This window comes from Ranitomeya imitator, chromosome 4 (genome assembly GCF_032444005.1).
Source record: "Ranitomeya imitator isolate aRanImi1 chromosome 4, aRanImi1.pri, whole genome shotgun sequence".
NCBI classification, from domain to species: domain Eukaryota; kingdom Metazoa; phylum Chordata; class Amphibia; order Anura; family Dendrobatidae; genus Ranitomeya; species Ranitomeya imitator.
Window position 1 is genome coordinate 595,604,008 of NC_091285.1, and position 14,616 is coordinate 595,618,623.

The window sequence follows — 14,616 nt, forward strand, 5'->3', positions numbered from 1 at the left end:
TCTCTCTTGGAGCTGGAAACATCTACTTGGTCTTGGGCGCCCTCAAATAAAATATTGTTGGCCTATCCAAAGGGTAAATCATCAATAGCTAAACCCTGAAAAACCATTTATGTAAATGCTCACAAGTAATGATGATTTGTACTGAGTGATACAAAATTATTTGGTACTCTTAATTGCTAAAATATTGATTAGTACATCAAGCAAAATAAAAACATGATAACCGCTAAAGAAGCGAGATTGAAACATGCGAAAAATACATTAGGGAATGCACTTCTGCGATATTCGTGCATTGTGCAACACATTATGGCTAAAATCATTTTTGCTACATACATATGAGTGGGTGCATGTATGTTTTTATACAATGTATTTTCTGACCACTGTTTCTATTATTTGACATTCAATACATTTACATCTTTTACCCCTATTTTACATTGCCATTTCAACTGCTCTGTTGCCAATACTCTGGTTTTTATAATCTTTTATGGTTTTCGGTTCATTAAATATTTTATCTCACATTTAATAAAAGTATTTCTTTGCTTAAAACTACTGTATTTGTAATTACGATTAAAACATACCTGTATTTGGCATAACCAGTCGTCCTCCTTGATGGCCAAAGATTCCACAAACTCTCATCTCTGGCTTGGATGAAATAGATGACAGGTTCTGAATATAAGGAGTTTTATTCCTGCTGTGTATGGTACCAAAACACCTATTGTTACCATGCGGAAAGGTCCCCGAAATTGTCTTTCCATGAAAATCCGGTCTCTCGGTCACACCAAGCGAGACCATGAAGGAGCTTTGCACTTTGACCTTGATGTCTGTCAGAGGGTTAAATATTGAAGACTCGGTCATTATTTCCTTGTCCATGGGGTCCTGGAAACAAATTGGACCACTGTATGTTCTGCTTACTGTTAAGTCAGGTTGAAGAGAGGAGTTTAATAAAAGTGAGTTACCTGAAAGACAAAGAATAGTTTCTAAGTTGGCAATACAATGATGATTACATTATAATGCGTAGATTGCAAAACAGTAAAAGTCAAGTATTTTCCATCAATGAATAAAACCTATTCAACTTTGCAAATCCATAGTACAAGGATTTCTAACTTAAACCCATACCATTAAATCCTATGTGATAGAAGCCACCTACGCGTAAAGGGAATTACAGAGTGTGCACTCATTTGTCTCTCGGTTAATGTAATTTTACTCTGCACTTATACACCGAGTCATGTCTTCTCCATTATGGTGTCTCTCTATTTGATACACATGTCATAACTGCGGTATTATGCATGGGTGCAGCCAGCTTACTACTTTGTTACAGAAGCTCAAGCTAATGTAATGTAACTTTCTGGCCAATAGGTACCTGGCAAATATAATTACAGCTCCGAAATGGTTTAATAAACAGCATTTCACATTCTCAACAAAATTTTAGCTTACAGCTTAAAGAGCTAATCCTGGAGACGTCGACCTTTCATTTTCCTCTCTTTGTAGACTGTTTTCTTATGCAACAACCAGGCTCCATTTTGCTAAATTTCATTTGTAAAATAAGTGGTCCCTAGTGGTGAACAGAATTATTGGCCACAGGTATTATGTTTATTGCATATAAAGGCAATGTGATCACCTGTACAGAAAGTCTTCGATATCAAATGAGAAGGTGCACATCAACCCATGCAGAAGGCATGATTGTAAAATACCTGTATGTACTTTCATGCCATTCTTCTTGATTCGATACATCCTGAGGTTAGTTGAGCAGCTCTAAAAAGTATTTATGATTTCCTGATACTCAGTCAGAAGATATTTGAGGTTTGTCCTGATGAAGAGGTCCTGCGTGACCTCAAAACGTGTCGACTAGTAAAGCAGTTCTAATAAATGACTTGATTTTAAGGATTTTCATCTCAGCAACGCATAAGTGATACCTCTCAACGTTTTCCTCATACCATTGGTCGTCCTCTCAACCGGTATCTGTGCAGCAGGCGTTACATGCCGCTCCTGTGTTGCCATTAAGAAACTCGGCAAAGCACGTGTATCTTACTTTTCCACGAAACCCTATTGTCATTGGATAAGACTTTATTCCGCTTTTATTCTTCCCACCTAGTGTTTGTGATGTGAGTTACAGCCTGTTAAGGGTTTAGCTAGGTGATATCAAAAATTTTCATGAGCATTTGAAGACCTTAATGGGGTTTACAGAAAGGTAAAGGTGGACACATGTGCCTGCGAATTTCAAAATCCCCAAGTTAGGAGGTTTTTTGTTTTCTTTTATAGAATTCAAACAAACTTCACAAAGGGTAAGGTATTGTATTGTCACTGTTAGATACAGTCTGTTCTATGAGGAGGGCAAACATCTTGAAGCAACATCATCACCATAATTTGCACGTTCAATCCCTGTGCCCTGGTAAGAAAATACTATATCTTTTTAAGGGCTCGTGCATATGACCATTTATCTCGGATGATTGCTAGACATGGTTTTCACGGATAGAACTCATGCCCATGATATTCTATGGGGAATTGCACAAATCCAATTTTTTCTTTGTACAAGGTGGTCCGTATAAAAAAATCGAGGACATGCCCAATTTTGATCCGAGTGTCAGATCAAAATCGTCAATGCAAGTGAACAATATCGGACCACACTTGGATGGCATACGATTGAGGTCCAATTTTCACAGACTGGCACTTGGAAACCGTTGTTTTTTGTCTCCATGTCTGAGAAAAACTGACGCCACTCAGTCTGATAAGAATTGTACTGTTTTTCTCGGATGGAGAGAAAACCGTTGTGTGAACCTACCATAAGTAGAACTATATTACCCTGTGTAATTCAGCGGACAGGAAAATCCATTAAATACAATAATTGGCCACAGAACCAAGTCAACAAAATTTTTAATATCCAACTGAAGTAATTTTGAACAGTGTAAGCCCTTGATGGTAGCTGATTTGGCTATCACGATGAGAAATTCTATTATTAATATATTTTTTTATGAATGAGTTGATTATATAGCAGGTTGATAGAAGAAAAAAAATCTCTCATATGACTTCTCATCAGTGCATTAGGGAAGCCAGATATGAAACATTCAAGAATCACTTCTTGTCAGCATTAAATGAGGAATACTTCTGAGCATATAGGCTCAATACAGAGTCTAGTCTGGCACTGTCATGTGAAGCTTGTGAATATTTATTTATGTTAACCATGATGATAATGGCACTGATTACAGACGTACTAAAAGAGCAATAAATTCATGTGTTTAAAGAACCACTGTATTTAATGTACATTATTATGCATTTTAGTGCAGAGCTAAATTATTATTGACAGTTCCAATATCTATGGCTTGGAATAAAAGTAACATGAGTAGGAATATACTGTAGTAATGGAGCTTTATACCTATATAAGTGCAGAGTGTATAATAGTGAGCACTATGAAAATTATCATTTGCTCTTTGCACATACTTGTACATCATGATATTAACTAAATGCACTCTCTTTGAGTTGTATAGTTTTATACATAAGGACTAGTGATGAGCAAATATACTCGTTATTTGAGATTTCACGAGCACGCTCGGGTGTCCTCCGAGTATTTGTTAGTGCTCGGAAATTTAGTTTTCCTCACCTTAGCTGAATGATTTACATCTGTTAGCCAGCTTGATTACATGTGGGGATTCCCTAGCAACCAGGCAACCCCCACATGTACTTATGCTGGCTAACAGATGTAAATCATTCAGCTGTGGTGATGAAAACAAAATCTCCGAGCACTAAAAAATACTCGGAGGTCACTCAAGCCTGCTCGGGAAATCTCGAGTAACGAGTATATTCGCTCATCACTAATAAGGACATAATAAAAATAACATTTGGTTTGTAGAAGGTTTTATTGGGTTAAAGCAACCTCAGATGAACAACAACGCACGGCAAATTGCACAGTATCATTATATTTTAAATAAAAACTAGGCAAAAATTCAGAAGAAGTATGAAAAATTAAGATAATTCTTAAGAAGTAGCAGCAAGGTTCTGCTAATCAAATGCCCTTGAATAACAGTATATCAACAAGAATACTGATAAACCTACATAAAAGCAGATGTTTGGGCAGTTTACTGGTTTGGATCATTCAGGTGAGTTTTAACACAATGCCAGGGAGAAAAGATATTATTAATATTCTTAGAGAAGCAGTTATTACTGCCCATTAATCTGGAAAGTATTATAAGGCCATTTCCAAACAATTGATAGGCCATCATTCTATAGTGAGAACGATTATGCTCAAGTGAAAAACATTCAAGACAGTTGACAAACTTCCCAGGAGTATATGTTCTAGCAAATTCACAATAAGGTCTGATAAGACAATCCTTAGAAAAATTGTAGAAAACCCAAGAGCTACAGCTCAGACTCTAAAGGCATTTGTTAGCATGTTAAATGTTTGTTTATTGCGGTACATGTCATATTGTGAAGATAGACTGAACATTGAACAAATATGGTTAGTTTGGATGTGTTGCCACAAGAAAGCATCTTCTTTCTAAAAAGAATATTGCAAAGTTACATTTGAACAAGCCTCAAGATTTCTGAATCAATTTCCTTTGGACAGACAAAACAAATGTGGAAATATTTTGCCATAATACCCTGTGACCTGCTTGGTGAAAACCAGACACAGCATATGAAGTCAAACATCTCATACTAACAGTTATGCATGATGGTGGAGCAGGGATAATTTGGCTTCTTTTACATGATTTTCATTATTTGGTCTTTTTTATCATCACCTTGCAGTCATTGAGTCGACATGAACTCGTCTATATACCAAAGCATTATAGAGTTAGATGTGAAGTCATCTATCTAAAAGCTAAAGCCTGGCCAAAACTGGTTTATAAAACAGGATAATGATCCCAAACACATAGTAAATTTAAATCAAAATGGCTGAAAAAGGAATGGTCCAGTCAAGCTCCAATTCTCAAACCTGCTGAAATGCTTTGGGGGAACCATAAGAGAGCTGTGCATAAACAAATGCACAAATCTCAATTAACTTAAGCAAAGTTGTAAAGAATTGTGTGCCAGTATTCCTCCAGAATGAAATAAGAGAAGGATAAAGTCATGCAGAAAATGATTACCTTAAGGTATTACTAATAAAGGTGGTCCTACAAAGGTGAACTTTATCAGAGTTCTTTTGTGGTTGTAGTTATGTAACTTTAATACTTTTGGAGGACCACATTCTTCTTTAATATGTACTGATACAGAGAATTCAAAAATTGTGTACTTTGCATTTTTCATGTTTGTACAGTATATGATGTCTCTACTAACTTACTGATGTCACTGTTATTTGTGGGGAAATTGTGCATCTGTGGTTGCTTCCCATTCAAAGGTTGGCAAGTACAGAATTTGAGAGACGAAAACATTTGACATTTTTAGTAAATTTTTGATTAAGGTCTATGACCAAATTTAGGGTTACAAGTTGGCCCCCTGTTGCTTGCATAGTTCACCAAAGACAGCTTGCCCAAGTGCAATTTGATTTAATCCTATCACTATTTTGTTTTGATTGTATCGTATCACTTCACTTGACTACCAAGGAATGGACCATTACACTTTCCAGGGAAGAAGCAGCTCTGGGGGTCTTACCACTTGTTACTGGGACTCAAGCTCTCAAGAGACACTGGCTTCCTTGACAAATCAAACAATTACATTCCAGAACACAAGGTCCTTATGCAGACCTAAGGTTAAGAGAAGCCAGTGAGAGTGAGGAGAGGTATGTTAATGCCTTTGGCTTTTGTCTGGGGTTTGATCTTGGGGTAGCATATTTGGGTTCCCCATTTAAAAGTTTGGCAGTGGTCAACAACAACATTTTCCACAATCCCAGTTTTTGAACTTACAAAAAATGAAAAACATGGTGGCCCCATGAGATCATTTTAGTACTAATTAGTACTAGAAGATCTGTAAAGGGCTTATAAAATTGTTTACATTCTCATGGAGAACTTCTTAGAAGGGTTGTAACTTGTAAGGGAATGGAAATTGTTAGCTGTTTTGGTCTAAAACCAGCGCCACACCTCACCATAGGTCGTTTTTGGTATTGCATATCAGCCATGTCCAGCCAATGCCAGTCCCAAGAACTATTCTCACCAAAGAGATCGCACAACAGTCAGAAGTAACACCATCCATATGTGATGTGTTCTTGATTCGTAAGGTTAAGCTGTCGCAGAACTTGTCTCCAGGGAAAATGAGAGTTACCAGTTACAAAATTTAAAAAAAATGCTTGTTTTTATTTTTATCCTTTGCCTTGAGGCTTCCTGGAGCATAATATTTTATTTATTTTTCTCCATTGCTAAAGCACTGTGTAACAAGACTTTTCCCCTAATGAGCGAGAACTTTTCTCTACGCTTAAGTGGTGTTTTGCATCCTATGTATAATTCTCTTGCAATGCAATCCAAAAAGCAGCTAGCAGTGAGAAGGAAGAACTGGGAGCATCCATTTTCTTTTTAATATTTGAAATTGGATTTAGGATAACATCATTATAGCCATTTTAATCCCGTAGCTTTCTTTTCAATTGTGTCTTCGACAACCTCCATTCACATCATCAACAATTCATAAATGTAATCATATGTTAGTGTCACTACAAGAGATTTTTTCACTGTATCTGTGGAATTATTACCATTATTACTATGTTTTTCTGTACTTTAATTGCTGTGCATTGTTATGGCAATTGTAACACTTTCAAAATTAACTAGGAAGCTAAGTTTTAGAAGTTCATTGGACTCATATTGGGGATGCGTTCAGTACAAAATTAAAACAATATGGAGAATTATAAAATAAAAATGATTTAAAATAAAAGTGGAGAAGTTGTTCACAGCAACCAATTAGATTAATTATTTTATATTCAAAAATATTTTTTTTATTAGAAACTATGCAAAGTAGTTATTTTCCTGAAGGAAGGGAACAATGTGACATCAGCCAAATCGGACACTGATGTTTAAGAGGCTGATTTGTTATTTTTCCTGTCAGTTCATAGTAAGGTGCTTTTTTGTCAGATTTGCGTTGAGTTAAAGGTTTTTTTTCTCCCGGGGAAGAGCTTTTTTTTCCCTGGAGCTTTTACTGTAATGCAGTTTCTTTAATAATATCAAGTAACCCTCAGGAAACAAAAACTTAATCCCGTCACCCCCGGGTGATTTTCTTTTTTTTTTTTTTTTTTTTTTACTCCCATTCTTCCAAGGGCCTTAACTTTTTTATTTTTCCATCAATATGGTCATATGAGGGCTTGTTTGTTGCAGGACAAGTTGTACTTTTGAAATGCACCATTCATTCTACCGCATAATGTATTGAAAAGAGAGAAAACATTCTAAATGTGTTGAAATTGCAAATAAAGTTCAATTCCACAATTGTTTTGGCATTTTTTATTCACCCTGCCTACTATACTGTAAAACTGACCTAGCAATGTGATTCCTCAGGTCAGTACGTACGCACTGTTAGGGCTAGCGGAACACACCAAATAATTAAATCGATAGAATAAGGTGCGTTTGCAGCCTGGGGTCCACCGTGCAGAGATGGAACCTGCTGCTAAGTAATGACGGACTATATAGCGGTACAAAGAGGATACACACATGGGTTAACTTCACCCTGTATGAAGAAAGCGATCCCTATTAAGTCACAGGGCCACGATACCTCACAGAGAGCGCAAGTAAGGAACCACAGAACTCTATCCCAGGACACAGGATTAGAGTTAGTGTAGACCTCTTGCGATTGACACCACTATTGGGGTATCAGAGTAACTAATATGCACAGAAGTGCATGCTGTGCCACACTAGCGGATGCCACTAACCACCCAGACTTGGGTAAGGTAAGTGCTTTAATAGCGCACGGCACTGCACTGGCGGTCACAGCAGTTAGACGCTGTTTACGTGTGGCTTTGTGCTGATAGCTTAGCCGGGCGCTAGATAGCAGACATCTACCTTTTGTGAGCATTCATACACAAGGGAGGGGATGTTTAAAGAACGACTTGCACTCATCAACACACACACGTTTTCAAATGTATACTAGCGCATGGGTGTGTGGCCATGCAAACCTTTTATAGCTGCAGCAAGTACAAGACCTTCCGAGAAGGACCAATGGGAAGCTGCCACAGAATAAGAACACCTTTAGGACCTTCCTAGAGGACCATTGGGATTAGCTGCAGTATCTAAGCATGTGACCCCCGACTTCCAATGGGAGGTCGTCCCATGGGCATGATCAGAAAGGGAAAATCTGAACTTAGTCCCAGGAAGACCTAATTGCTGCTGAACATTGCTGGCTACAAGGACAGAGCCTGGAAGGGAAGTAGTAACCAGTCATTCAGTATTAGCCTGAGCTAGTTGCTGGGACCGACGTCTCCGCTGAGCAGACTCCACTGTGGCTGGAGAAGAATGGGAGACTGCAGCGGAGATGGTTCAAGATTCCCCCTGTGCAGAGGCAGGAACTCGACTCAAAGTCCATCCCGACCATCTCCCAGGGCCTGTCCACCACCGGCAGGGGGTAAAGCAACCCAGCTGGCCATTGCCAAGGAGACTTGTACTTGGCGCAAGAGACACATGCCCAAACATAGTCTGCGACGTCACGAGCCACATGCGGCCACCAGTAGGTCCTCGCCAGTAACTCAGATGTCCTTTTGGACCCAAAATGTCCACCCACCCTGGACGAGTGAACCCAGGAGAGACCCTCCAGATGCAAACTGGATGGTACAAAAGTCTTGCCCGGAGGCACAGACTCTAGTGAAACTGGGGCCACAGTTCTCAGGCTCTCGGTGGGGACAATAAGCCGAGGCTCCTCTTCCTCCTCCTCAGATGATACAATGGAGCGAGAGAGAGCGTCGGCACGAATGTTCTTCTCCCCGGAAAGAAAATGGAGGGTGAAATGAAACCGGGAGAAGAACAAGGACCATCTGGCCTGGCGAGAATTTAACCGCTGGGCTGTCTGCAGGTACACCAAATTCTTGTGATCTGTGAAGACTTGGAAGGGAAAACAAGCTCCCTCCAAGAGATGTCTCCACTCCGAGAAGGCCAACTTCATGGCTAGCAACTCCCTGTCCCCGATGGAATAATTCCTCTCTGCTGGTGAGAAGGTCTTAGAAAAGAAGAAGCAAGGATGCTTCCGACCTTGAGCATCCTTTTGGGAAAGGACTGCTCCAGCACCAACAGATGAGGCATCCACCTCAATTATATATGGCTTATCTACATCGGGGCGATGTAGGATGGGAGCGCTAGCGAAGTGAGACTTAATGGAGAGAAAGGCCTTGGAGACCTCCTCAGACCACAATTTGGGATTTGCTCCCTTCTTGGTGAGGGCAACCAAGGGAGCTACCAAAGTTGAGAGGTGTGGAATGAACTGGCGATAGTAATTAATTAACCCCATAAAGTGCTGCACCGCTTTAAGAGAATGGGGTTCCTGCCAGTCCATCACAGCCTGTAGTTTGGCAGGATCCATAGCCAATCCCTGGGCGGAGATGATATAGCCTAGGAAAGGTAGGGACTCCTGCTCGAACACACACTTCTTCAACTTGGCATAGAGGGAGTTTGCCCATAGGAAGTCGAAGACTTTGCAAACATCTCTCTGGTGGGAGTCAATATCTGGAGAGTAGATGAGAATATCATCCAGATAGACTACAACCGAGGTGGAGAGCATATCCCGGAAGATGTCGTTCACAAAGTCTTGGAAAACGGCTGGGGCATTACAGAGCCTGAAGGGCATCACCAGATATTCATAGTGCCCATCCCTGGTGTTAAAAGCCGTCTTCCATTCATCCCCCTCACGGATGCGAATCAGGTTGTAAGCACCCCACAGATTTAATTTTGTAAATACCCTTGCTCCCCGAAGCCTACCAAACAGCTAAGATATCAGGGGCAAAGGAATCTTATTCTTAACGGTGATGGTGTTAAGACCCCTGTAATCTATGCATGGATGTAGTTCCCCATTCTTCTTCTGCACGAAGAAGAACCCAGCCCCTGCAGGTGACACTGACTTCCTAATGAATCCTCTTGCCAAATTTTCCTTGATGTACTGTGACATTGCCTCTGTCTCCGGGAGAGATAACGGATAGACTCGACCCCGGGGAGGCTCAGCACCAGGCAAGAGGTCAATAGGACAGTCATAGGGGCGATGAGGCGGAAGGTTCTCCGCAGCTCTTTTGGAGAACACGTCTGCATAAGACCAATATTGCTTGGGGAGAGAGGATAGATCTGTGGGTACCTCAGTAGTAGCAACCTGAACACATTCCCTCTGACATCTACCTCCACAAGATTCACCCCATCCCAAAATTCTGCCTGTGGACCACTCAATATGAGGAGAGTGGTACAGTAGCCAAGGCATCCCCAACAGGACCTCATCAATTCCCTCAGGAATGACAAGCAGAGATATAATCTCCTGATGAGATGGCAACATGGACAGAGTGATAGGGATGGTCTGGTGTGTTATCTGTGAGGGCAGTGTCGACCCATTTACCAATCGTACGGTCAATGGATGAGCTAACATTACCAGGGGAATTGCGTGATGTTGGGTGAAGGCAGATGACATAAAATTGCCCTCCGCCCCAGAATCCACGCAGAGCTCTACCGAGTGGGAAATTGAGCCTATAGTAATTGTCCCCTTAAAGGACAATTTGGAGGCAAACGTCGCAGTGTCTAGTGTACCTCCACCTACTACCACTAGACGCTGACGTTTCCTCGACCGCTGGGGACAACTGGTGGCAAGATGTCCTGACTGCTGGCAAACATGACAAACCTGGAGTGCATGAGTGGTCCGGGACTTAGATCCTACTCGTGACACTACCAAAGCCTCATGGGACTCAGGGGCCTAGACTGGAGATTCCAAAGGTTTGGCGAAGGTGGGAGCCAGCCAAAAACCTCTGCCTACACTGGGCTCGCTCTAACCTCCGCTCGGGAAAACGGAGGTCAATACGAGTGGACACTGCTATTAACTCTTCCAGTGTGGCTGGAATCTCCCTAGTGGCCAGAGCATCCTTCACGTGGTCAGCCAGCCCCCTCCAAAATATCGGATTAAGGGCTTTATCCGATCACTCCAGCTCAGATGCTAGTGTGCGAAAGTGGACGGCAAAATGGCTGACCAAGGACGAGCCCTGAGTCAATGCCAACAGTTGGAGCGCCGTATCATGGGTGACACGAGGTCCTAAAAAGACCTGTTTCAGAGTGCTCAGAAACAATGGAGCATTCTGCACCACATGATCGCCACGCTCCCACAGCGACGTAGCCCACTCCAACACCCTGACCGACAGGAGAGACACAATAAATCCCACCTTAGCCCGCTCTGTGGAGAAACGTGCGGCCAGAAGCTCGAGATGAATAGAGCACTGAATCACAAAACCCCTACAAGATTTACTTTCACCAGAAAATTTTTCTAGCAGCAGGAGGCGAGATAGAGTCGGAACAGGGGTGGCAGCGGACAAGGTTGCTGCTGCCACACTAGCAGCCTGAACAGCAACTGCGGTTACATCCACAGCTGAGATTGTGCGCTCAAAAGCCGCCAACCTACCCTCCAGCTGCATGATGTACTGCAAACATTGCTGTTTGTCCTTCATTGCTAGTCAGACCCTGGCGCTAGTATAATGTTAGGGCTAGCGGAACGCACCAAATAATTAAATAGATAGAATAAAATGCGTTCGCAGCCCGGGGTCCACCGTGCAGAGATGGAACCTGCTGCTAAGTAATGACGGACTATATGGCGGTACAATGAGGATACACACATGGGTTAACTTCACCCTGTATGAAGAAAGCGATCCCTGTTACGTCACAGGGTCGCGGTACCACACAGAGAATGCAAGCAAGGAACCACAGAACTCTATCCCAGGACACTGGATTAGAGTTAGTGTAGACCTCTTGCGATTGACACCACAATTGGGTTATAAGAGTAACTAATATGTACAGAAGTGCATGCTGTGCCACATTAGCGGATGCCACTAACCACAAAGACTTGGATAAGGTAAGTGCTCTAATAGCACACGGCGCTGCACTGGCGGTCACAGCAGTTAGACGCTGTTTACATGTGGCTTTGTGCTGATAGCTTAGCCTGGCGCTAGATAGCAGACATCCACCTTTTGCGAGCATTCATACACAAGGGAGGGGATGTTTAAAGAACGACTTGCACTCATCAACACACACATTTTCAAATGTATACTAGCACATGGCCGTGTGGCCATGCAAACCTTTCATAGCTGCAGCAAGTACAAGACCTTCCGAGAAGGACCAATGGAAGTCTGCCACAGAAGAAGAACACCTTTAGGACCTTCCTAGAGGACCAATGGGATTAGCTGCAGTATCTAAGCATGTGACCCCCGACCTCCAATGGGAGGTCGTCCCGTGGGCATGCTCAGAAATCGAAAATCTGAACTTAGTCCCAGAAAGACCTACTCGCTGCTGAACATTGCTGGCTACAAGGACAGAGCCTGGAAGGGAAGTAGTAACCAGTCGTCCAGTATTAGCCTGAGCTAGACACTGGGACTGACGTCTCCGCTGAGCAGACTCCACTGCAGCTGGAGAAGATTAGGAGACCGCAGCGGAGATGGTTCGAGATTCCCCCTGTGCAGAGGCGGGAACTCAACACCTAACACGCACATACCAAATATTCATATATTTTTAATTTAAGTGGTGAAAAAAAATGTCTGAAAATTGTAAAAATAAAATTGGGGGGCGTGCTGAGCTCTCCATGTTTTGATTGACAGATCAGCCATCGAATCTGAGACTGGGAGGTGCTGGGCTGCTGTCATTTGTTCCCAGTCCTAAGTGATTGCCCAGTTGCTTTGCTGGGCTGTCAGTCTCAGATCTCCCAGACGTAGATTCAGCTCTGTGTGTTTTCTTTCTCTGTGCCTTTTTCTTTGTTGTGACTGTTTTTGCTTCCTGACGTTGGACCTCATTCTGAGCATCTGTTTTGCCTTTTCTCACTGGCCATTAAAGTGCCAAAACCAAAGATAGAAACAAATTGATCAAAAACCCTTTATGCAAATAAAAAGTACTGTCTTTACTCATGTATGAGCCGAGTTTTTCAGTACTTTTTTGTGCTGAAAATGCCCCCCTTGGCTTATACACGAGTCACTGTCCCAGAAAACCAGCAGGGAAGGGGGAGAGGTGGAGCAGTGGGTCACAGAGGTAGGAGCCAGCGGCTGTGGCTAAAGCCTGTGCCGCTGCTAAAGAGAAATGAATATTCATTTCTCTTATAGCATGCACAGTGACAGCTACAAGCACAGCTGACGGCTTCCAGAAGACATCCTACTCACCCTCCAGCCTGCCCTCGCAGCATCTCATTGGTGCTGGCTTCCAGTTGCTCTTCCTGTGCTGAGCGATCACATGACACCACTCATTTAGGTAATAAATATGCATGTGTCTCCACTACCTTAATGAGTGGTGACATGTGATCACTCAGTACTGGAAGAGCAACTGGAAGCCGGCCCCAACGAGATGCTGCGAGGGCACGCTGAAGGGTGAGTAGGATGTTTTTTTTGTAATAGGAAGCATGCATACAAGGACTGGAGGGGGAGAGCAACGCATACCAGGACAGGACAGGGAAGCCAGCATACTAGGACAATGACGGGGGAGCCACGCATACCAGTACAGCAACAGGGGAGCCACGCATACCAGGACAGGGAAAGCCACGCATACCAGACAGCGACAGGGGGAGCAAGACATACCAGGACAGCGACAGGGGGAGCCACGCATACCAGGACAGGATGGGGAGCCATGCATACCAGGACAGCAACGGGGGAGCCACGCGTGCCAGGACAGGGATGAGGGGACAATGCATACCCAGCTTATACTCAAGTCAATAATCTTTCCCAGTTTTCTGAGGCAAAATTAGGTGCCTCGGCTAAAACTCGGGTCAGCTAAGGCTACTTTCACACTTCCATCTTTTCAGATCCGTCACAATCCGTCGATTTTTGAGAATGCAGGATCCTGCAAAAAAATTTGCAGGATCCTGTATTTTCCCATAGACTTGTATGAGCGACGGATTGAGACGGATGGCCATCCGTTTCATCTGTCGTGCACTGGATCTGTCGTAAAATAGCGGTCCGTCGTGCAGAGAAAACATTCATTGTAACGTTTTTTGTGCACATCGGAAAATCGGTCAGCGATGCATCCTGCACTGCCCATCGTCTCTCTCTCTCTCTCAACATTAAATTCCCAGAATTTCTGTATGACAGATCCGTCGCACACGTTTTTACCTATTTTCATGACGTCCGTCAATACGTCATTTTGCTGCACCACGACGGACCCCAAAAGACGAAAGTGTAAGGCTATGTGCACACGTTCAGGAATTCATGCAGAAAATTCCTGTGGAAATCCGGACATTTCTGCCAGATTTTCGCATGAAATCCGCATGCGTTTTTTTACGCGTTTTTTTGCGCAGTTTTGACGCGGTTTTGACGCGGTTTTTGCGCATTTTTTGCGTGGTTTTTCCCAGACACTTCCCAATGCATTAGACAGTGGGAAAACCGCGAAAAAACTGCAAAAATAATGAGCAGGTTCATTATTTTTCTGCAATGCGTTTTTCATGCGGAAAAACACACATCATGTGCACAGAAATTGCGGATTTCATTAAAAATGATAGGATGCTTAATGTATGCAGATTATTTGCGGTTTTATAGCGTTTTTATAGCGCAAAAACGCTAAAAAACTGCAAATAATCTGCAAC

At 42.6% G+C, this 14,616-nt stretch overlaps 1 protein-coding gene across 5 annotated transcripts in view; it reads right to left on the reverse strand.

Annotated features, from left to right (window-relative positions):
- The window catches only part of UNC5D (unc-5 netrin receptor D), a 968,940-nt gene that overhangs the window by 200,254 nt on the left and 754,070 nt on the right, over window positions 1-14,616 (reverse strand). For all 5 annotated transcript variants that reach the window (XM_069766508.1, XM_069766506.1, XM_069766507.1 and 2 more), the window contains one exon: window positions 576-953. In XM_069766508.1, the coding sequence (XP_069622609.1) occupies window positions 576-953 (378 nt within the window). The remainder of the gene's footprint in view (window positions 1-575; window positions 954-14,616) is intronic.